Source organism: Camelus ferus, chromosome 3 (assembly GCF_009834535.1).
Source record: "Camelus ferus isolate YT-003-E chromosome 3, BCGSAC_Cfer_1.0, whole genome shotgun sequence".
Taxonomy (NCBI): Eukaryota; Metazoa; Chordata; class Mammalia; order Artiodactyla; family Camelidae; genus Camelus; species Camelus ferus.
The window spans coordinates 70,120,181-70,143,929 of NC_045698.1; the positions used below are offsets into that span (position 1 = coordinate 70,120,181).

Sequence of the window (23,749 nt, forward strand, 5' to 3'; positions counted from 1 at the left end):
TAATCTCTCCTCCATATTCCTCCATGCTTATCTATTACAGTGTAAACTTGACATGTGGGATCTCTGTCTAAATCAGGTGCAGGTATCAATTGAGCACAACTCCTTCAGTGCTCAAGAGTACTCAACCTCAATTCAAAGACCTGTGAACTGAAAAGACCAATTAACTATCCTTCAAACACTCAACATACATTGGTGGGATAGGCATAGGATAAATGCTGTAGATAACCTTTTCAAAAGAAGGGAAACAGAAGTTACACCATAGTCACTAGTCCACAGCAATTTTGAAATCTACATAGGTATTATTGCCCATTCCTTAATTAGGGTTCTGTTATACTGCCAGGGAGTTGTTTATAATGGCTCATGGCTTCATCCTTTGGGTTCTTGATTACTTCATCTGGGTCATCCTAACTTTTCCATAAAAAGTAGTTCATGCTTGCAGCTGAGGAGCTTTCTTTAACCTACTTCCTGCCCAGGGAAATTTAGAGATCAAGAGGTCTTTGACTTTTAGTTCGAGATGGTATGATTTTTAAAAACATAACAAAAGTGAGTAATTTATAATATACTTCATTAAACAGTTCACATCCACAAATCTTAAGAATAAGCCTGCAACTGAGGGACAACCTCAGCAATCCTTATTGCTTAATAGTGAATATCTAAGAGACATGCTGGTAAGACCCTGAGAAAATCTTTCATGTCTTTAAAAGGTTTGTGAGCCTTAAACCTTTTTGAGGTCTTAGCAGGTGTTTTTACGATCATATCCACGTTTTCATGACAGATTCCTGTGTTTCCGTTTTTCCTGGAAGTCACTTTTTAACTATAGTATTGTTTGCTCTCTGGAGAGGCTGGGAATGAGAAATAGTTTTAGTTTTGAACCCCGCAAGTCTTGTAATTGGCAATTTCCCTGTAGCTTATTTCCCTCCCCTCATAGTTTATCATAGGCAATGAGGAGAACCTTGGTGGCATTTTCAGAACTGTTCCTGAAACTCTTCATAGCTTACTCATCGAGTTTCACTGTCTACAGTCTGCTAGTATTTCTACACTCTATGCCACTACATAACAAGGGCTCTTTTTCTTATAGCTTCCAATGACATTTTTCTTACCTTCCGATAATCCCTCACCAACAACCTCCTCAATGCCCTTGAGGCTTTCACTAACACTCTGTTCTGGAGGCATTTTAACTTTCACCAGCACTCTCTCCTTAAGGCCCTTTCTTTGCATACAGGTATGAAGGGTAAGAAAGAAAAGAGAGTCAAGAAAGATTCCCATATTTCTAATATAGGACCATCTATAAAATTACACATCATTCACTGAGATAAGTAACACTTGGAGGAATATAGGATATTAGAAGGAAATTAGTAAGTTCAGTTTGGGATGGCTGGTAGACTAGTCAAGTGTATATGTAAGACTAGAGGTTTGGATTACAGGTATAGAGTCGGGAAGCCAACATATTAATGATCATTCAGGCAGTGGCTGTTAATAAGATTCCCCAGAAGTATGAATTAGAAAAGATAAAGCAAGTGACATTGTAGAGATTGGCAGTGGAAGTGATAACCAAACAGACTTAGAAATATTAATAGCCCCTTTCTCAGCACTCTCAAACCATAGATTATCTAGAATACAGCATCACTTCTATTGTATATCAAAAATACCTTTTCAGCCATCTCTGAACTAGGAAAAAGTACGAATTAAAAAAAAATTTTCTGTGTATATATTGGTGTACACATTTATGTACATCTATTCAAAAAGTGATTTCTAAAAGAAAATGAATTCAACTTTGTTTTCTTTTGAACTTTCTAAATAAAGGACAGTGAAATGTATAATCAAGATTGGGTATATGTCTCTTGATTCTTAATCTATCTTATTATTGGGCTTTGATGAAAACTTATTATCAAAGTTACCCTAAGGCTTTATCACTGTTTTGTTTCCATCAAGTTTTCTACTTCATATTTCTTTCCTCTTGTTTTCATTTCTTTTTTATCTCATTAAGAATAAGAAAGTGACATCCTTTGCATGCCTATGCAGATTAGTGGAGTTTTAATAAAAGAAATAGTGAAAAAGATGACCCCTAATTAGCAAGGCAAGAGCTTATATAGCCAGTAGTAATGATGGACTTGTTTTGGGGGAGGAAGATACATCTCTTACGTGGTCACCTTTTGACCCTCTTGCACTTACTTATAAGGTGGAAAGGACATAGGGGATGTAGGAACAGATAGAAGGCTTGTGTTTGGAGCATAGTAGTGAGTGATGGATAAAATGGCAGCAGATAAGGTTGGAGAGGCATGCCTTGGAGATCCTAAGGGGATTGGGAAGCCATTGAAAGGTTTTAAGCAGGCCAGTGAATGGCTTTGGTTGTTTTGTAGACAATACATAAGAGTAGATATGAGAAAACTAGTTAGGAGCCTATCACAGTGACCTAGAGAAAGACAATATAGTTTACATGTAGGGTGGTAGCAGTAGAACTAGAGCTTGATGAGAATATGTTGCATTTGACTACATTTTTAAAACAAAAGCTGAACAACTCATTCTTAGAAAAATCTGTGGTTCTGGGATAAAAAAAATTACATATATTTACTAAAGTGAAAATTAAAGTCAGTACCAAAATGATATCCTGTTTTCTGATTTAAATTTTTTTTAAATTTATTTCAGCTATAATTCATTATCTTAATAAGACCCTGAAGCTAATACACTTAAAACCTTGTTTGGTCTCTTAAAGTTTAGTTAAGGAAATAAGATTTAAACAAAATTTCAAGGAGTATATTTAATAGTCTTTATTTTTAAAAAAGATTTTTATGAATTCTTAAATATTAACTATAGATCCTACAAAATATTTAATTGTATCTGTTCATTGGAGCAGACCTGACAAAATCTGTAACTGCAAGGCTGAGTTAGATATTAGGCAGTGTTCTTATTAATAATGTAGTATCACAGAGTGGATTTTGTTCTTAAGTGTCCCAGTAGATCTGATGACATTTGTTGGCTTGAGGTCTGATTTTTACCCCCTACTAATAGATTTAATGCTGAAAACTGCAGAAATTTTTATGAAACAAAGCCTAGGAAAATGAAACCTATAGATTGAATAGTAATCTAAATTAATCCTAGTGTGTTTGATAGAGGAGGGAAAATTTTGGTAGCATAATTTCTCTCTTCCTAGTGTTGGACTTAAATCAGTTGAAAGTATTTCTGTACCACAATTTACTGCAATAAAAGTTTGCTTAGTTAAGAAAAAAAACCTCATTCATATAAAAATCTGTGCTTCTGGATTTAAAAAAAGATCTTTTCAACTATTGAAAAATTTTAATACTTAATTTAAATCCATCATTTACAATAATTCACATCTAGTGAAACTCAGTAACACTATGCTAATTTATATTTTTCCTTATGAATTTTGAAAAAATGTATATACATCTTTGCACATAATCCCTCCTCACACACAGACACAGGCAGACACACATGAACATAACAGATGAATTTTCTCTCTGGAGTGTTGTTTAAATTGATAGCAACTGCTCATTTAGAGGTATGACTAGCCATTTGTTGAAATGAAGCTAAGAATACATGTAATCACACAAATTACACTTTACCCTTCTACAAACTTCAAAAGTGGAATACTTCCTCAATACAATGTCTAAATTTCAAAAGGACATATATGCTAAATTAAAAAAAAATAATTAGAATGTAGTCTTATTTTATGATATATGAGATGAAGGAAGTTATCTCCGATGTACATGAAGTCTAAGTGTACCCTGTTGACTATTGACTGTCGACCCTGAACTTTGTGTAGTTTTACCTTTTCAGATAGAATTTTCTGCTTTGAATGCTTGTAAGATGTGTTCTCTAAAATCCTTCAGTTCCGATGCTGATTACATGTTTAAAGACCGATGATTGTCTAAATGAAGGTGAAGGAGATGGTTTAAAGAATCTACCTATGCCTCCTTCTGCTGATTGTTTTAAGATATCACTACAGAGTAATGAGGAATATTTACTGATGGGCATGTAATGCATATGTGAGCTATATCATGGTGGGAAAAATAGCAATACTTTTATGAGACAGTCTGCTTATGAAGCATGACACTATGTTAGGTATTTTGAAACTTAAGATTAAAAATTGTCTCTTACCCTAAGAATTACAATTGTAGGTGTCATATTTAAGAGATTCTTTATTTTTACTTCCTATGAGTTGTTTTTTAAAAGTTACCACTGGAGTTTCTATTGCTACTGTTAAGAAATTTTTAAAATAATTTATTTATGCTTAAATAATTTATTAAGACTTAAATAAGTGGAGTTACTTGAAAAGATTGTACATATAAGTATTCAATTTATTTGTGTGGTATCAATCAGGATTGAACAACAAATTACCATAACAAAAATAAGTGATTTTCAAGTAATATAATACTAGAAAATGCTTATCATATACCTTTGTTCAGGAGTCAAAGGATGAACAGTGGAAACGAGCTATGGATTATTTAAATGTTGTCAATGAACTCAACTACATGACTCAAATTGTTATCATGCTTTATGAGGATCCTAACAAGGTAACAGAGTTCTCGATTTATGTGTGTTACCAGCGGTAAATAAATGGTTTGAAGTTTCTTGTTCTGAAAATGTTCTATAATATTCTTTAGGATCTTTCCTCTGAGGAACGCTTTCATGTTGAATTACACTTCAGTCCAGGAGCCAAAGGATGTGAAGAAGACAAAAATTTACCATCTGGCTATGGATATAGACCAGCTTCAAGGGAGGTAATGAAGATGAAATTCTCAGTGCTTACTGCAGTTCTAGATTTTCATGAGGTTTCTTTATGAATTTTCTATAAAGTACCGTGATTCTTAATCCAACTACTAAGTAGCAAGATAGTTTATACTTCTTGAAGTATGATTTGTATAGACAGCATTTTTAGGCACATTAGAATTTTATGTTTTTTCTAGATTTTCTCAGTTTTTAAGATCAGTATTTAGAATGAATAACTATAACTTTATTTTTGGTTTTGGTTGTTGTTTTATTTGAGGACTAGTTCATGCTTTACCATGCTAAGTACTTGTCATGAATTATTGCCTTTTAATCCTTAAAATAATCCTACAAGGTTAAATATGTACTCAGTTTAAAAGTTTTTTACTGAACTATAATGCATGTTTATAAACATACCTAAATCATACATGTACAGTTTAATAACATATCACAAAATAAACACAGTTGTGAAAAAACTAGCCAGGTCGTAGAATAATATCACCATTTCAGAAGAATCACTTTTGTCACCTCTGTATCACAACGTCCTTGCCTTCTCCTCAGAGATGCCTAACTCTCATGACTTCTGACACCATAGATGAATTTTGTCTATTTTTGAACTTTATATAAATGAAATCACAAAATATGTGCTTTAGGCTTCGCTTCTTTCTTTCATTATTGCTTCAGATTCATCTATTCTGTTCTTCATTTTTGTAGCCATATGGGTTTCCTTAAATAAATACAAGTGTAACTTGTTAATTCATTTTACTGTGATGATCATTTGATTTGTTTTCAGGGTTTGAAGATGGATGCTTATATAAAAATTCTTGTACAGGTCTTTTTCTGAACATATTTATACACTTCTTTTGGATATACGTCTAGGTGTAAAATTGATGAATTATAGTGTATGCATATGTTCAGCTTTTTAAAATACAGTCAATTAGCTTTTCAAAGATATTACCAGATCCTTATCAGCACTTGGTATGATTAATGTTTTTAATGTAGCTATTTTGGGGGTTATGTGGTGATATCTCATTGTGATTTAAATTTACATTGTTCTCACAACCAATAAGGATTAGCACCTTTTCTTATATTCATTAGCCGTTTGAATATGCTTTTCGTGAAGTGCTACTGGCTAAGACCAGTATGATATTGAAAAGAAGTGTTTATACTAAGCATCCTCATTCATTCCCAAACTTAAGTGAAAGGTAAGGTTTCAAAGAGAATTTGGGATTTTGATTGAGATTACATAAATGATGCAGACCAGTTTTGAGAGAAATAATATGTTTACAGAATTGTATCTAATCCAAGGACTTGGCATATCTCTGAATTTATTTAGCTATTATTTTTACCTTTTTGATAAAATTAAGACTTTTTTACTGTTTTGTATTACCTTTGTTGTATTAATTCCAAAGTTCTTTGTGTTTTTGATGTTATCATAAACAGCTTATTTAAATTTCATTTTCTGTTTACTATTTTCATATTGAATTTTAACTCATTTTTGTGTAAAGATTTTATAACTAACAACCTACTACATGCTATTTTTTCATTCTGATAATTTATCCATAGAGTCATTTGGATTTTCTATGTATGTGATCGTATCTGAATGGTGACAGATATCTACCAAAATGTTGAATAGGCCTAGTGATGATGACATTCTTGTCTTTCAATGATTTATTATTAACTGTGATGATTGTCCCAAGTTTTTAGGTATACATTACCTAGTTAAAGAGGTTGTTTTATTTTATTTTATTTTATTTTTTATACCCCTTGGTTCGATGAAGGTTTTCATATACTTCTACTTGGCTTCTTTTGACATGACATGTTTGTGAGATTCATTGATGTAATTGTATTTAGTCTTAGTTTGTCCATTCTTATTGCTTTAAAATATGTGTTTTGCTGTATGACCATGCCCCATTTTACCTATTCTATGACATATAGATGTTTAGTATAAATTTTTTTATCATGTCTGTTTCCCATACTATACCAGTGAGATTCTTACAATTTGGAACAGTGTCTTATTAATCTGTATCTTGGCACGTGGTATGTGCTCAGTAAATACTTAGTGAGTCATTGAATGATTGTTAAGTATGCAGTCATCACATTTGGGGAAATATTTGGAATAGAATTTAAATTTTCTAAAATTTATAAATTCAGGTGCTATTTTAGTTTGTGCTTGGTTTGATGACCTTACTGATAACAAAACTGATCTCTGTTCTTTCTTACAGTCATCTATTATTATTGCTTATTTATTTGGGCATTTGATGAAACTTGATTAAGCACTTTGTTTTATATGGCTTTTTATTGTTATTTCATTGTTTAATTTCTCCACAGAGTATATATGTTTCTTGAAGTCAGGAACTCTGTTATCTGTCTTTCAATACCCAGAATAATACTAGGGTGTTATAAGAATTCAATTAATACTAATTCACTTGAATAAATTAACTTATATATGTACTTCAAGTGACTAAGACACTCGGTGGTTGAGTTTGTTCATCTGAAGAGACTGATTTGTTTTATCTGAATTTTATTATGTTGTATGCTTTGCGCACAGAATGAAGGGAGGAGATCTTTTAAAATTGATAATGATGAAGAACCACATACTTCTAAAAAAGATGAGGTTGATCGAGCTGTGATATTGTTTAAACCTATGGTATCAGAGCCAATTCATATACACAGAAAGTCTCCACTTCCAAGATCTAGGAAGATGGCCACAAATGAAGTAAGTATATGTGTCAGAGCGTGTTTTTTATAAGGTAAACTAACTATATTTTAATAAAACAGAAAAGAAAATACAGCTTTAATTATGAAGCTTGGGAACCTAACAGATTTTTAATTGTTAACTTTATCTATTTTTCAAATACATTTTTAAAAATATAGAGGCAGTTAGAAAATATAAAGATTCATTTTAGAATCTGGAGCTTTATGTATAGTTTTCATAACAAAATTGACTAGAAATAGTAAAATAAGGCCTTTGTTAGCACTGATCCATTTTTTTTTTTTTGTCTTGTCACTTAGGTTATTCTAAGAAGAACTTTTTTAAAAGTCTGATTTAATGAGTTAGGGATAATTTTTGGTTAAAAGTAGTGAGGAGTTTCTGTAGCTGCTTCAGTCAACTGATTCCAATGATGCTGTAGATTAAGAGGTGAAATTCTAAACTGTTAACCTGATTGCAAAAGTTAGTATAGGAATTTGAAAATTTGATGCTATAATTGAAAAATTTACCTTTGAATTAGGATCTATAATTAAATAACTTAGGCTAATTCTTATACTCACTAATAAAATAACATTTAAATAACTACTAAAACAACATTTAAAAGGAAAACTGAACAGTTGGAATGAAGCTTAAGTAAATCTTTAACATCTGTAAACAATTTATACTTCAAATACCTTTATTTTGGGTTATTTATATTCTCTATATGATCATTCTCCCAGCACTGATTTGAGATTAGTAGTGCTGCTGATAAATGTTTTCTAAATGCTTGAGTAAAAGCAGAAAGCAAGAATTTTAAGATAAGAAGAACCATCAAATTTTAAGTTAGAAAAATATTTTTTGTTATTGATTAAATATGTCAACTCTTAAGAGTTAGATACATTGTCTAGAAGTTGGTGAGTAAGAAGAACACCAACAAAAAAGAATTATGCTTATTTCTGCAGCCCCAAATTATATAAACATAAGTGCTTTCTGATTCTCAAATTTCAGGTACATGTGTCCCAATTTGACAATTATGTATAGGAAAAATATCCATCAATAACACAGACTGTTATAATTTTATAATGGAAATTATATACTGGTTAGGGTTCCCTTGAATGTGGTATTTTTAGTTAATTTTAAACAAGAATGATTAACAATTACAGAATTTGGGATTATTTGTTCTATTATAGCTTAATTTAAGAATGAGAAAACTGCGATTATGTCTAGGCATCTTTAATTTTAGAAAATTGGAAAATGACCTATGTTAATATAACCTAAACTACCATTTGTGTGAGGGCAGTGATTTTGATGTTGAACAAGCAATCTGCATTGTATCAGATTGTTCAGAATTGTACAATTAAACCTTTTTCTGCACTCCAGAAAAAGGCCCATAACACTGATACAGTCAAATGTATTCTGAGCCCTTCATTTTGCAACTCATTTGTAAAATCTTCAACAAAATCACTGCCCTTTGTTAACTCTTAAAATACAGAACACATTGATAAACCTTTTTCTCATAAATACTTAAATAGTTGCTTTCAAGAGATTATTTCTATGCCATGCTAAACTTTTACTTCCATAAGGTAAATTATTCAAGTAAAACCTTGAAGACTTTTTCCAGCGTCCACCATCTTCATGGATATCAGAAGTTTGTACTTCCAAAAGACACACAGAGAAAAAGACTATTCTCTTCATTTTGTGCAAGTAGATTTTATTCTGTCCTCACTGTCTGAAATCTGAACATGCAAACATGTAAAATGAGAATGTTTGCTGCATGTTTTGCCTACTGAACTCTATAAATAATCTTCGGAGGGGATAAGCAAGCAGATAGCTTGAAAGTGTGACCAAGTGCAGTTTGAATCCTCCATCTCATGGTCTCCAATTTTTTTTTGTCTGGCAGACAGATCTTCTTTTATACTTTATGTAAATTGAAGTCTCTTTAACCCTCTGCAGGCTTCTTTAGTTATTTGGGTAGAAAAGTTTACCCAATGTAGCACAAAATCTCTTAAATATCTAAAATTAAGCAGAATACTTTCATATTTTTTAAATTGCTAAGATTAAAAATTGTTAAAAATCTTTCCAGTTCTAAGAGGAAAGGGACAACTATTAAGCAGTATAAATATTTTGTGTATTTAAGATAATAAGGTAATTCTCATCGTTATCACCTGCAATTAGCTTTATACGTGATTCCTATCAATTTCTCAAATACTGAAATATTTGGCTCCCAAATTACTGTTTCATAGTCTTTTAAAAATTGATAAGCAAATGCGAACAAACTGTATTTTTTTTTCTTTCTGATCATTTGGCTCTGTTGTATCTAACTTTGCATGCTCTGCTTTTTTTTTTTTTTTTTTTTTTTTTGCCCCTTTTCTCACTTCCAGGAAGAGAGCCCCCTGAGTGTGTCTAGCCCAGAGGGTACTGGTACCTGGCTGCATTACACCAGTGGTGTGGGTACTGGGCGTCGAAGACGCAGATCAGGGGAACAAATCACTTCTTCCCCTGTCTCCCCCAAATCATTGGCTTTCACATCCAGTATTTTTGGCTCATGGCAACAGGTTTTTAAACTTTACTTCATTAAACATTTTTCCTCCCCGCATTCAGAGCAACAAACAGCTGTCTTTGAGGACATCTAATCCCTTGTATTTTACATCAGAGTAAATCCTTCTGTTTTTTCACTTGGAGTTTATTTAAAAATTCTTGGGATATTGAATAATATTTGAGGGAAAGAAACCGCTTACATTGCATATGTTTAGCATCTTTACTGGGACGGTTTTAAATATCCAGGATTTAAAAATTAGTAAATAAATTTTGTACTCCTGGAACCTTGTTAATAAAAAAAATTTTTTAAAGGAAAAAAATCTTTCTTTGACTTTTTTTTTTTTTACTTTATTGTCCTTTAAAGCATTCAGAAATGAAATTACATAGTTTGATGGTAAAAAAATTTAATAACCTTTTACCCCATAATTGAAAACTAGATTCTATTTGGATTTTGCTGAGAATGTGAACATTTTTTTAAATATCAAAATTTATGTGGCCCCGTGTTAATTAGCAGGATACATCTAATACTGATGGTTCTCTCCCTCTGTTATCTGGAAGTATCTAATTTAATTACACAGAGTATGTTTTTTTTTTCTTTTTTTAGTTACATAACATTTTAATGCTCTCTTTAAGATAAAAGGGAGCAATATATATGTGCCCATTAACAATATGCCCTTACAAAAGGGGTCAAAATAAAATGATTTCAGAAGGACTTTCTGTGATGACTTTTGGAAACTTAAAATATTGTGTTGTTTTATTTTGTTTTTTGTTTTTGTTTTTTTTTTTTACAATGGAAGGTCTGCTGTTACACATGACTTTTCCGAGAATTTCAACAATTTCCTTTTGGAAATACAATGCATTTGATTATAGGAAAAGGGATTATGGTATCCATTAAGGCTGTGATTATTTAAAGGTTACTCTGATAAAGCCTGTGCATGGATCAGTAATTGTATGGTGATCTCAACAGTCTCTGTCTGTCTTTTCTTTTGTTTGTGATTGTTTTTTCCCCCTTCAAATACAGGAGCTGTTTAAGAGTGGGGCATTTGGCTTCTTTTAAGAGAGAGTGAAATTATATCAGTCTATTAATTGTTTCTTTTCATCTGTCTTGTTTCATACATGATATTTAATTCTGAATGCCTGCTTCGCACCACTTCATTGCAAGGACCTCATATGAAATGGACTCCCTTCAGAAGGGGATCTTGCATGATCTTTCATATTTTATGTATTTCTACTAATATTTATCATACAGCTTATTAACCTGTGTCTGTCTGGAACAGGCTGCAAATGAAATATGGACTTTTTAATTTATTTTACTGTTTTACCTCATTTATTTTGTTTTCCTTGTGCAGGTTGTATCTGAAAATGCTAATTACTTGCGAACACCAAGAACTCTTGTGGAACAGAAGCAGAACCCTACTGTAGGTATGTGGTCTACAGGAAATTGTATTCCAAACCTTCTTAAACTCACTACTTCGCACACATGTAAAACTCTTCAGTTGTGAAAGCATGACCAAATGCTATGCTTTAGTTTTAATTTAACATATACTAATTCAGAAATGTTAAGTTTTAAACTTTGAAATATACAATAAGGTTTTGATAAAAATAAACAAGAAATAGCATTCAATTTTGTTTTATAACCCTTGGAATGCCCGTAATGTAAACTACTTAGTCCAGTTGCCAATGCTTGTTTTTAATACTGTGTTCTGTAAGTTAGAATCTCAACATTTTTTAATTTAGGAAGGAAACTTCATTTTTGTCATTGATAAAGATGAAAATATGCCATCGCATGCAAAAAAAACTTCTATTTTTCTGATTAAAAAAATGTTTAAATGGGGAGTGTTTCAAACCCTATCTGAATGTACTGATTTTCCCTTCTGATCACCTCTTAAGGAAAACCAAAGCAAAACTAATACACAGTGGCAATGTTACTCTTTATTGACCTATAGAACATAATTAGTTCTTTGCTAACACTCAAGCAAAGCGACATTTTAAAAGACCTTTCTAAGCTTATTTTGGTTTTAGGTCATTGTTGATAAATTATATGAATTACTGACATACTATTTTCTGTAAATAGTTGCTAATTGGTTTAACAATAGCAGAAATAAATTTCAGTATACGTTTCAACATGTATGTACCACGGACTGTACACTAAGTATAGGAACTGCCCATTGATGCCAACATACTTGAAACAAATCTTTCTTTTATTACATGTATCTTATGTTGATAACTTTTAATATTCCCACAGTATCTTGCCAGATGTATATATGTATATATCCACATCTGGATACATACACACACACATATATATTACTTCTTTCCTTATGTATTATAATGTATTTTATAGAACTTTACTTAATCTTTACCCAGTGGTAAAAGTTTTACTTGGATGTAAAGACTTTTGCTACAAATTAAGCATCAGTTTATACTGGCTATGTTTTATTTGCTCATAACGTGTTTCACTGGGGTCTTATTAATTAAAATCTTAAGTCGTTTGTATTTGAAATTTAAAGTGATTTAGGCCTCAGTGACCACCTAAAAGGAATTGTTTCCACCTGATCTCACAAATAAGGAAGCTTTGATTTGCTTTATTTCATAACAGATATTGGTAACTCCAATTCAGGGACATCAGAAAAAGTTCTTCATTTACATACATTCAGGAATATTAATTTAATATGATTTAATTTGTGCTAGGAGAGGTTTTTTTTAATATGGCCTGCTCAGGCAAATTGACAGAATTTCTTATCCTAGATTAATTTTTATGGTAGTATTTTTAATACTTATCATCTGTATATGTTTAATTATTTTGTGGACATATGTCCTCAAAGAACATTTTCTCCAGTGTAAAATACCTCCAATTGTACATATGGTAAATGGTGGTAGTGACTGTATTAAAGTTGACATAAGTGAATTGTGAGCCTGTTCAAGGCACTGCCAAGTATTTGTGGTAAGAGCCGTGTTACTGCATGCTGCATGAATTCCCAATGTGAATGGAAGAACACCCGTTGTTGTATGTATTTTCTCTAACTCCCATCAGGGTCTCACTGTGCGGGCCTGTTTAGCACCTCGGTGCTCGGGGGTTCTTCAAGTGCACCTAACCTACAGGATTATGCTCGTACTCATCGTAAAAAGCTGACCTCTTCTGGCTGCATAGATGGTATGTGCACACATGCACACACAGATTCATACCTGCACCCACGCACACACCCATGGGCATACGCTGTTTCCCCAAGGCAAGCCTAAGGCGCTGACTGACTGAAGTGGAACCCTAGCACCTTTTGTCTAAGTGCCTATCAGTGTTCTGTTACCTGCTATTTGGATCCACGTCTCATCAGTTAATTGTAGTTAGACTTCCAGTGCTTGCTCAATGAGCAGTTTGTGAAATTTAGAACTGCATCATGTGTATTCTTTTAGACAGTTGGTAAGCCATATTATAAAGAAAAAATCTTGGTTTGATCTTTTAAATGTCTTTTGATTGTTATCCTTTATTTTACTTACTGATACTGATCTAAATAAAGTGAATGGAATGTTTATAAGTAGAAGAAAATATCACATTGGCAATATTTTTATTTCAATAAACATAAGATGAGTATATTTTAAAATCCCCAGTGGAAGAAAATCCTCACAGTTGTTAAATACACCTTAAATTTTAATATTCAGAATGCCTCTTGAGACTGATGGAAATTTGTTCCTTTTGTTAATAAGAGTATTTATTAGCCCTTTCAGGATTAGCTTTATTTAAAACTTTTTCTCATGTATCCACAAACTTATTTTAGTCAGTAAAACATTGATTTACCAGAATTGCCAGCTCATCCTGCTTTTCTTTCTTTTGTATATTTCATTAAACACTAGGCCTCTATCATCAAGCCATTTTTCTTCTTTTAACCAGTATTTGGCTTATTACCCTCTCTCATTGTGCCTTCTGCATGTCACCTAATTCTAACCTCCTTGTATATTTGTTTTTCCCCCTCTTTTTTTAAGTGTTCTTTTGGTAGCTGTTACGAATTTCAGGTACCTGTTTTTCTCTTTCTCAGACGCCACACGTGGTTCTGCTGTTAAAAGGTTTTCTATCTCATTTGCTCGACACCCAACCAATGGTACGTTTTGCTTTTATTTTAAAAGATACTCCCCTGCTTCATCCTTTTTAATTTTTCTTTTATTTCAAAGTGTGGGGTATACAGTATCATTCATTTCTCAGTCCTTAATTTCAATTGGCATACAATTCTACTTAGTATTCACCCAAAATATTGATACTGTCTAGCTCCCTTTTTAGCTGTAATTTATACAATAATTTAATACTATTCATCAAACTTTTAAATGACCACATTGATGATGAGTTTTAATACTTAATTAGCACCTAAGAATTCCTTCTGATTTCTCAAGTGATTAATCTACATAATTAAAAAAATACAATTAGTATTATTTATTTTCTTCTTAATTCTCAACAGTTTTAATTTTTTTTTCTTCCTAACTTCTTTTCTGATCATATGGTTGTTTTGTTGAGCTATTTAACAAAAATACAAAGCTACATTTGTCAAATAGCTAAATGAGATGTGTCTTTGATAAGTTCTTGGGAACCAGGGGATACAGGTTTCACTGTGTAACATCATTTACCCCTGGCTGTCTAAAGCAAAACCCAACTTGGTCTGGAGCACTCTGATAACTTAATTTAGCATTCACCTTGTCCTCATGTGGCAATGTGGTTTGCTGCTGTCAAACAAAATTGTTTTCTGTTAAAATTTGGAGGACTCTTGTTAAGAAGACTAAGCTAAAAATCTAGAAAGCCAAATTCAATTAAATTTAATTTTTGAGGTTGAATAAGAAGGTGTTTTGTGGCCATTATGTATAAACTGAATTCCTGCACTCTTACAGCTTTCTTACATGGAGCTTTTTCTTGTGGGGCAAGAGGGAGTATTTACTGATCATTTTCAAATAATTCAGGATCAAAGAATTTAAAGGAAAACACACAGGTTTTACCTTTATTCAGGATGAAGGCAGTTTTATCCCTGCAACTTTTTTAGCTTTTCTTTTTAACTGCAAATAAGTCTTTCAAAAACTCAAGTCATATCTTTCAAAAACTTTTGTGGAGCTAAAGGATTGAACACAAGTTCATGGTCATTCTCCCCCTTCTGGATCCTTTAACAGCACACCTAAATAACAGTGCACTAATACTTCTTGGAGTAAGAAGATCTGATCCTCAACAACTAAAACTTTAGCCTTAAAGCTTAATGTGCTTTCCCTCCATTGAAGTTGTTTCAATGCTTCTTTTTGAAGGAAAAAAAAATCCTTATTTGATACACCTGCAGCTTCTAAAGAACCCACATGCATAAGAACTTCTTAGAAGAAAAACTGACGTCACAAGAAAAACAAGTCACAAAATTCTAAGAAGAGACATTGCAGGTTTAAAAACGGACTATAGCTTTTGTGCAGAATGCTTATGTGTTCATAGCCAGTATTGCAAGTTTTATATTGGAGAAATCTGTATTTACCAAAGCTTGGGGGAGAAAAAAAAACAACTTTTGTTAAGTTTAACAGAAAATAGAGTAGTTTTGTATTCCTTTGGTTTAGGCTTTTTAAAAAATAGAGTAGTTTTGTATTCCTTTGGTTTAGGCTTTTCCACACATTGTGCAACTAGATGTGTATAAAATGCATCCCTTTCAACTTCTTTGGGGTTTTCAAATTTTCTTTTTTTCTTTTTTATGCTGTGTTGTCATATCTGTCTTATAAATTGTCATTTGATTCTTTCTTTTACTTTTATTTCCCTTAACTTTCATGTTATTTCCATTTTAACACATATCATGGACTTACCCCTCCCCTTCATCTTTAGTTCAAGGAACATGGTGAAACAAGTATCTTCTGACAGTGCTTTACCTTATTTTCTGGGCCTCTGTGCAGAACACCTACACCTCTATAGGTGCTGGTCCGTTTCCTCTGTGGAATTTCTAGGCTCCAGTGGTATGTGTTCATAGCTTCTAAACATGACAGCAGGGTGGCTTTTTAAATTGCTGCGTTAACCCTTTCATTGTGCCTTAAAGAGAAAGTTTGCTAAAGATAAATGGAAAAGTAGTCCAGAGGGACTTCACTATATTGTCATTTGCCTGTTATAAAATCTAACAGGCAAATGCAAGAAAATAGTTGTTACAAAAGATTTTCTGAGAAAGGATTTAAAAAAAAAACATAATGTTAAGTTTAGCTTAATGCAAAGAAAGGGTTTGCGCTTACTTGCATGAATCTTGTACTTAAAATATAATACTTGTGCCAGCCTAATTTCTTTAGTGCTTAACTTAGGCGCTTTAGCTGCTATTATGGTATTATAGTTTGTTTGTTTGTTTTTAAGTATATATTATGTTCTGTCATGCTTTGGTTTGCATCAGTTTTGTAAATCGTTTAGTGATTTTCACTGGAAGATTAGATTCTCTTTAGTCCAGCTAAGATTTAGACAGTTCTTAGATCATTGTTTTCTTGCTAAATTAAGTAAATATCAGTCAGTATTAAAATAAGCACATGTCTATTGAAGCAGAGGGTTTTCCAGTCTGAGTTTAGTTAACTTTTAAGTTAACAATATTAGACTTTATATAAGACCTATTAAAGTATTTTCTTTGGGAAAAAATTAGTTTGAATTTTTCAAAGAGTAGATGCAGAAAGAGTTGTTATTTTTAGTTATATATAAAAGCAATTTTAAAAGCCATTCATTTGAATAAAGTTGAAGTAAACACATTTTTTTAAGGGAATAACTTATATCCTATTTGTTTTTAAAAAACTGTGTATTTAAGTACTTTTGTTTCACTGGTGGTATTAATACATATCTGCATGGTTTGTTTCATGAAATTTTTGTATTTCTGTGCCATTGTTGAATACAGACATGTTTGTATTTTGTATTGTTTTTTACTTGGCCTGACTGTAGTTAGTAATTTTCAACCATTAGAATTACTGTGTTAATTCAATAAAGGTAGGTGAAACATGTTTTGGAATTTTAATGTCAGTGTAAATGAAGAATGTTGTTTGGGGGTCACACTAGAGAATCTTGTTGGCCTTGGTATGACTAGAGAAGTATTTAAAATCACTCTTCACAAGAAATCACAAAATTGTTTTTCAACAAGAAGTTACCTTTAGCATCCTGGCATCAGGGACACATCATGGCATCAGCTTACTCGCCTATCAAATAGACCTAATTTTAAAAAGTAAAACTGAAAAAAAAAATTTTTTCCTGTTTTTTTACCCCAGGTTTTTTTCTTTAAGTATTATTCTTAGATTTTACCAAAACACAGAATGAAATTGTGTGCATGCTATATACTATGTGGTTATGTTTAAAATGAAATCTTGTCACATCTTGTTCCAGCCCCATACTGCATAGCATCTGGTGTCATGACTTCAGAGATCTCGTGTGTTTGCATGTGATAGATTGAAAAGACCTAAACTGTCCAGTTCTAAGCAGTGGTCCTCTTCCTTTTTAATTAGTGATTTTTTAAATATCCAACTTTTTGTTTGTTTGTTTTGTTTTTTTTCCTCAGGCTTTGAATTGTATTCCATGGTGCCATCTATTTGTCCTCTAGAAACTCTTCACAATGCCCTGTCTTTAAAGCAGGTGGATGACTTCCTTGCTTCCATTGCTTCTCCATCAAGTGAAGTTCCACGGAAGACCCCTGAAATCTGTAGGAAATTATTACTATTATTTGATAATTAGGTAGTAGATGTTATCTGAATATAAAAAGCTTTCTTTCTTTTTGTTTTTTGTTTTGTTTTTGCTTTTTTGTTGTTGTTTTTGGGGGGGACGGGAGGGAGCGGTAATTAGGTTTATTTATTTACTTATTTTTACAGGAGGTACTGGGGATTGAACCCAGGAACTTGTACATGCTAAGCATGCACTCTACCACTTGAGCTATACACTCCCCCCGAATATAAAAAGAATTATTAAAACAAATTCAAGTAGTGATCATAGAATAGAATAGCATAAATAGAATTTTAGGAAAGGGGTGTAAAAGAAGATTATTTGGAATTCCTTGGTATAATATGCAATGTACCACTTTTCTTGACCCTTCCCAAAAATCTTTTTTCTTACAAAAAAAGGGGGGAAATTAGGGCAACAGTTTTTCAAATTGTGTCATCAGAAAATATTCTGAAGAGGTTAATTTGTGTATATGAAGAAAAAGGGTTAACGGCTAAGTAAGTTTTAGAAACTGTTCGTCATATCCTGCCTGCCTTTGGAGAGGAGTAGTACATCAGCATAGAAACAGCTAAGGTTCTTCTATAAAGAAAGCTATACACCCACATTTTCCAAAACTTACTTTTTGAGAAAACGCTTTTTTGGTAACACATTTAAACGTCATGTGGAACTACTCTGAGGTGCATCAGTTTGGGAAGTGTTCAGGGCTACCTGTCTAGGTGTGAGGAGTCTGCTGGCTGTTGTCACAGTCAGCTCTGTAGGATCCTTTGACACATTGGAACTTACAGTTTAAGAGGCGTTTGACTCGGGAGAGAGTGCTCCACTTAGAGTAAGAGTTGCTAGTCCTAGTCGTATCTTAGAAAAGCTACAAACTCTGTGTATACCTGGCTCCTTTTTGTAAGAAGAATGCTGTAAATATGTTTCTCCCAAGAATAAAATTAGAGGTCTTGGGATGAAAGCCACTTTGATGTCTTGCTTTCCCTTTCTGGGGCAATGGCATTGTATTATTCTGGAGAGTTCTGTTCACATTATATTCTGTCCAGTGGTGCCTCTGCATTTCTTCAGTGTAGTGCCCTTTCCCTTTTCTTCCACTTCTGGTGGTAGAAGCCTGCTTTCAATCATTAATCGTAATGGAAAGGTATCTTGCTATAAATCTGCTAAAATATTTCACTTTAGGAATGGTTTGGGGAAGTAGGTTTCGGTTTTAAATTTGCACATGAATGTCTAATTCTGAGAATTGATAATACTCCAAATGAAAAAACCTCTAGGCTGTAAAGTCAAAGTCAGGAAATTGGAGGGTGTTTATCTCCTTTTATGTTCTCTGTTAGCTGACAGAATGGACAATGTTGCTCCTCAGAACACAGTAGAGAATCTGAATAAATTCTCATTTTCCCTTTACCCCTCTTTATACTTAATGTTTCACTGCTTCCCTGGCTCAGGGATTACAAACCTTAAAATAGAGATTAAAGAAAGATTATAACTAGTAAATAAGAATTTAGAGTGTATAGCAATGCTGTTTTGAATTTAGAAGATCTTCAGTAAATGTCTTAAAGGTAAAGCAGCAATAATGACATCTGTTTTCAAGAGAACTTTGGTGGAATATTTACAAAAAGATAATCTTTGAAGGCTTATGCTATGACACTGCTATTTTATGATGGCTTTATTACTGTGGTTAGTGAATTCATTTCCTCAGAGTGTATTATTGAGGTATATTAATGAAATGAAGGATATTAAATTCCTTTTCCAGTTCTAATTTACTCTTCTCTATATTATGGATATGGGTTGTACCCCAATCCCTCCAGCTTTCTTAAAATTTCATACCGTTACTTACTAAGGGAACTAGATGAGAAAGTAAATGTAATTAATGCAGTTGGTAGAATTGGATAAACCTTGGAGTTAATCTAGTTCACTGGTCTTCAGACTGTATTCCCAAGAGCTTTTGGAAGTTACGCAAGGAAGAGAAAGATGCTAAATGGTTAGACCTTGTGTCTTCCATGGCTGCTTCAACCAGAGTATCTGCTTTGATCCATTTTATTTAAGATTTCACTTGAGAAAAGTTTACTGTTTTGTTATTGCTGTTGTTTGGTTTTTGTCGGGGAGGGGAGGTAAATTAGGTTTACATATTTATTTATTTTTAGAGGAGGTGCTGGGGATTGAACCCAGGACCTTGTGTATGCTAAGCATGTGCTCTACTGCTTGAGCTATATCCTCCCCCCTGAGAAAAGTTTACTGTTTTAAGGAGAAAACTTAGAAAGACACCATAGGGTAAATAACCTAGTTAGTGGCCAATCAAGACTAAAAGCCAGATCTCTTAAGTATATGGTTTTTTCATTCTTTTTGAATATTAAAGAAAGTAAGGTGCCAATTATGATGGAAGTATCTGAATCCTATATTTTATCATATAACTGTAGAATTACTTTTTAGTAATCACAATATATTTACATTATTTATACTTAATTCCATGATTGCCGAGGAAGTAACATCATAATATAGAACTACACTGATTTTGTGGTGTTTATAACAAGGGAGAAGACATTAATATCTGTCATTAAAATCTTTTTTTCCTCACCTAGGACAAAGTTAATCCATTTTGTGGTAACTGATAGATAGCTTACATTGGGGCACTGATAATATCAGATTGGGGGGAAAAGTGTGAGAATACTAATTGGATAAGTTAGAAGTGGAAGTTACAATAGGATTAAAAAATGCAGGCAGGAAGGAGCTAAGTAATGATGTGTTTCTTTTTATGATGTCTTAGGGACTTTTTAATCACTTACATATTATTTTATTAGTGACAACATTGATCTTCTGCCAGTGGAATTTATATTCATTTAATGTACGTATCAACTGCCTAAGGCACATTTACCATAATTGGCCCACATATTGATTTTTCAGAGACACACTGTTTATTAGCTATCAGGTCCTCTTCCAAAACTGTAAAAATAGGCAAATCTGTTTTTTGTTATGTCCTCACCGCCCTTGTTTAGGAACCCAGAAGATCATTCCAGTGGTCCTCCACTCCTCCCTGGTTTTTCCCAGAGGACCTCATGCTTAAGAATTATCCCTACTTTTCCATTTCACACCTCTCAATCCCCCCACCTTGTAGAAAGGGAAAAAAACCCTCTAAAATTCCCTTGCATGAAGATAAACCTCAGCTGGGTAATATGGAAGACAGTCTGATTTCTTTAATAACTTGTAATCTAGTTAGTTTAGATTTGATAAAATTGTCAGGAAATTATTGAATTACTATATTGGTTTTGTTTTTTCCAGCCTCTGCAGCTTCACGTTCCAGTCCAGTAATGAGAAGAAAAATCTCTTTAAATACATACACACCTGCAAAGATCCTCCCGACGCCACCAGCTACCTTAAAGAGTACTAAAGCAAGCAGCAAACCAGGTTAGGAGTGTGTGGGAATCTGTGGGTTCCATTTAGCAGAGGAGTAATGATAGCTTGCTTTGTGGGAATAAAACCTGTTTTTAAGAAGGATCACTATGCTCTAGGAAATCTGTTATTGTAGACTGTCGATCTGTTTGTACATTTTTCCTCTGTTAATTGTCTCTTCCTCCCCTCACATATGTTAATAAAATATATTTCATACTCATACTTTTCTCCAAACTAATTTATAAGCTATCTTCTTTTGCTTTTCTGCTGAGCTAAGGCATCATTTTAGTCATTTTATTTGAAAGATTTTTTTTCTCTTTCTGAGAGTGTTTAAATCTCTCCATTCTTAATCCGATGATATAACTACCAAATTCATCTATCTTTTGTCAGCTTTTTTCTCTTTTTGCTTGGCACATTTGATTGTGTTGTTGCCCATTACACATGAAGAAAGTTGCAGAAAGGCTGTGGCTTGTCCCTGTTGATGTAGCTGGTGGTCAGCATACCTAAGATTTGAATACTCTTTGAATCCTGGTACCTTGTTGTTCTCTATGTTTTAGACACATAATAAATGCATTATTTCATATACATTTTAAAATAATAAAGGTGAAATGGTGTTACATTTGACTTTTCAAATATAACATGAGTCAGTAGAAGCCAGTCTTCCATTCATGATGTATGATATTTTTAATGTGTATTGCTGGACTCATTTTGATGGTGAGGAGTTTTGCACTTGCATTTGTAAATGTTACTGGTCTGTAGTTTTCTTTTTCTTGTAATGTCTTTCAGGTTTTGGTATCAGGGTAATGCTGGCCTCATAAAATAATTTGGGAAGTATCTTCTTCTCTTACATTTTCTGAATCATTTTATTGTAAGATAGGGAGATCTTTTGAAAGATTTCTTCCTGAAATTTTGGTAGAATTAATTTTCTGTTTCATTTTTGTGGTGGTTTTGGTAACTTATATTTTCAAGGAATTTGTTCATTTTATCCAAGTTGTCAACTTTGTTTCTTTATTATCCTTTTAATGAATGTGATAGTAACCACTGGTATTCATAATACTGATAATTTGTATACTGCTTTTTTTCTCGATCGTTCTTACCCATTTTGTTGGTCTTTTTAAGGAACCGGATTTTGACTCTTTGTTTTTCCTTTTGTTTTGTATTTTACTGATTTCTTCTCTTTATTATTTTCCTCCTGCTACTTACTTTGAGTTTACTTTTATTCTCTATTTCTAGTTTCTAAAGCTACTGATTGCTAGACATTTCATCTTGTTATAAAAACATTTAAAGCTCTAAGTGCTTCTTTAGCTACATCTCACAAAAGTTATAATGTATTTTCATTCTCATTTAAAGTATTTTCCAATTCATTTTGTGATTTCCTTTTTGAATCATGGGGTATTTAGAACACATTGGTTAATTTTCATATATTTAGGGTGGGGATGAGGTTTAGGTTATCTTGTTACCAATTTCTTATTTAATTCCATTGCAATTATAAAACATATACTATATAATTTCAGTCTTTTGAATGTGAGACTTCCTTAAGGCTTAACATTTGGATTTGGTATATCCCAAGTCCACTAAAAGAGAATTTTTATTCCATAGTTTATTGATGCCGTGTTCTGTAAGTATCCATTAGGTCAAGGTTGTTGATAATGTTTTTCTTCTCTGTCTTTACCATTTTGGAGGGTGGCGACACATGCAAGGGAGAGGTTCTAGAAGTTGCTTAGAGAGTAGTTTTCATTCATAGTTGTGAAATTGTCTAGTTTCCTCTATAGTTCAGTCCAGTTTTTACTTTGTTTTGAAACTCTGTTATTAGGTGCATACATATTTGATTGTTATGTCTTCCTAATGTATTGACCCATTGGTCATCGTGAAATTTTCCTCCTTGATTTCTAGTAATGCTTTGTCTTAAAGTTTAATTCATCTAATGTGAATTTAGCTACTTTGGATTTCTTATGCTTCCTGTATGCGTAGTATGTTTTTTAACTGATTTGTCTTCATATCTAAGATGATCTTTTTAAGATAGCATATAAAAAAAGCCATCCTAACTATATCTGCCTTATAGTTACAGTGTTTATAGTCCATTAACATTTAATGTAATTATTGACACAGTTGAATTAGGTCTACTCTTTTATTAAATTTTATATTTATTCCTTCTGATTATTATTCTTTTACTCTTCCTGCCTTGTTTTTTTATTAATTTGGTATTTTTTTAGAATTTCATTTTAACTTATCAATTGACTTTTTAGCTATACCTTTTTGCATTATTGGTTATCGTTTATTGGTAGCAGTAAATTTACATCTCTAACTTTTCAAGGTCTACTTAGAGTTAATTTTGTACCACTTAAAGTAAAATGTGGAAATCTTACAATCGTTTAGGTATATTTACCTTCCCCTCCTCTCATCCTTTACACATACTTACCCAGATGTGTTACTTCCATGTGTATTATAAAGGCTACAATACAATGTTTGTGATACTTGCTTTAAATAGTCATATGTATTTTGAAGAAATTAAGAGAAAAAATATTTTATTTAGCCACATATTTGCCATTTTTAATGCTCTTCATTCTTTCTCTTCTAAATCCTTGTCTCCATCTGTTTTCATTTGCCTTCATCCTGAATCTTTTTTACCATTTCTTATACTTAGATCTGCTGTTATATCTGAAAAAGTCTTTACCTTCATTCTTGAAAGGTAGTTTTGCTGAAAAGAGAATTCTGGGATGGAAGTTTTTTCTTTCAGCATTTTAAAGATGTTG

The 23,749-nt window shown here is 32.6% G+C and overlaps 1 protein-coding gene across 15 annotated transcripts in view; it reads left to right on the forward strand.

The window, feature by feature from the left end:
* Positions 1-23,749, forward strand: part of PPIP5K2 (diphosphoinositol pentakisphosphate kinase 2) — a 70,093-nt gene that overhangs the window by 43,081 nt on the left and 3,263 nt on the right. For 2 of the 15 annotated variants that reach the window (XM_032476443.1, XM_032476442.1), the window contains exons 22-31: positions 4,425-4,532; positions 4,623-4,739; positions 7,277-7,444; positions 9,001-9,117; positions 9,799-9,972; positions 11,305-11,377; positions 12,990-13,109; positions 13,987-14,049; positions 17,464-17,604; positions 20,886-21,011. In XM_032476443.1, coding sequence (XP_032332334.1) covers positions 4,425-4,532; positions 4,623-4,739; positions 7,277-7,444; positions 9,001-9,117; positions 9,799-9,972; positions 11,305-11,377; positions 12,990-13,109; positions 13,987-14,049; positions 17,464-17,604; positions 20,886-21,011 — 1,207 coding nt within the window. The remainder of the gene's footprint in view (positions 1-4,424; positions 4,533-4,622; positions 4,740-7,276; positions 7,445-9,000; positions 9,118-9,798; positions 9,973-11,304; positions 11,378-12,989; positions 13,110-13,986; positions 14,050-17,463; positions 17,605-20,885; positions 21,012-23,749) is intronic. The other 13 variants (XM_032476446.1, XM_006186700.3, XM_032476450.1 and 10 more) reach the window with 10 other exon arrangements.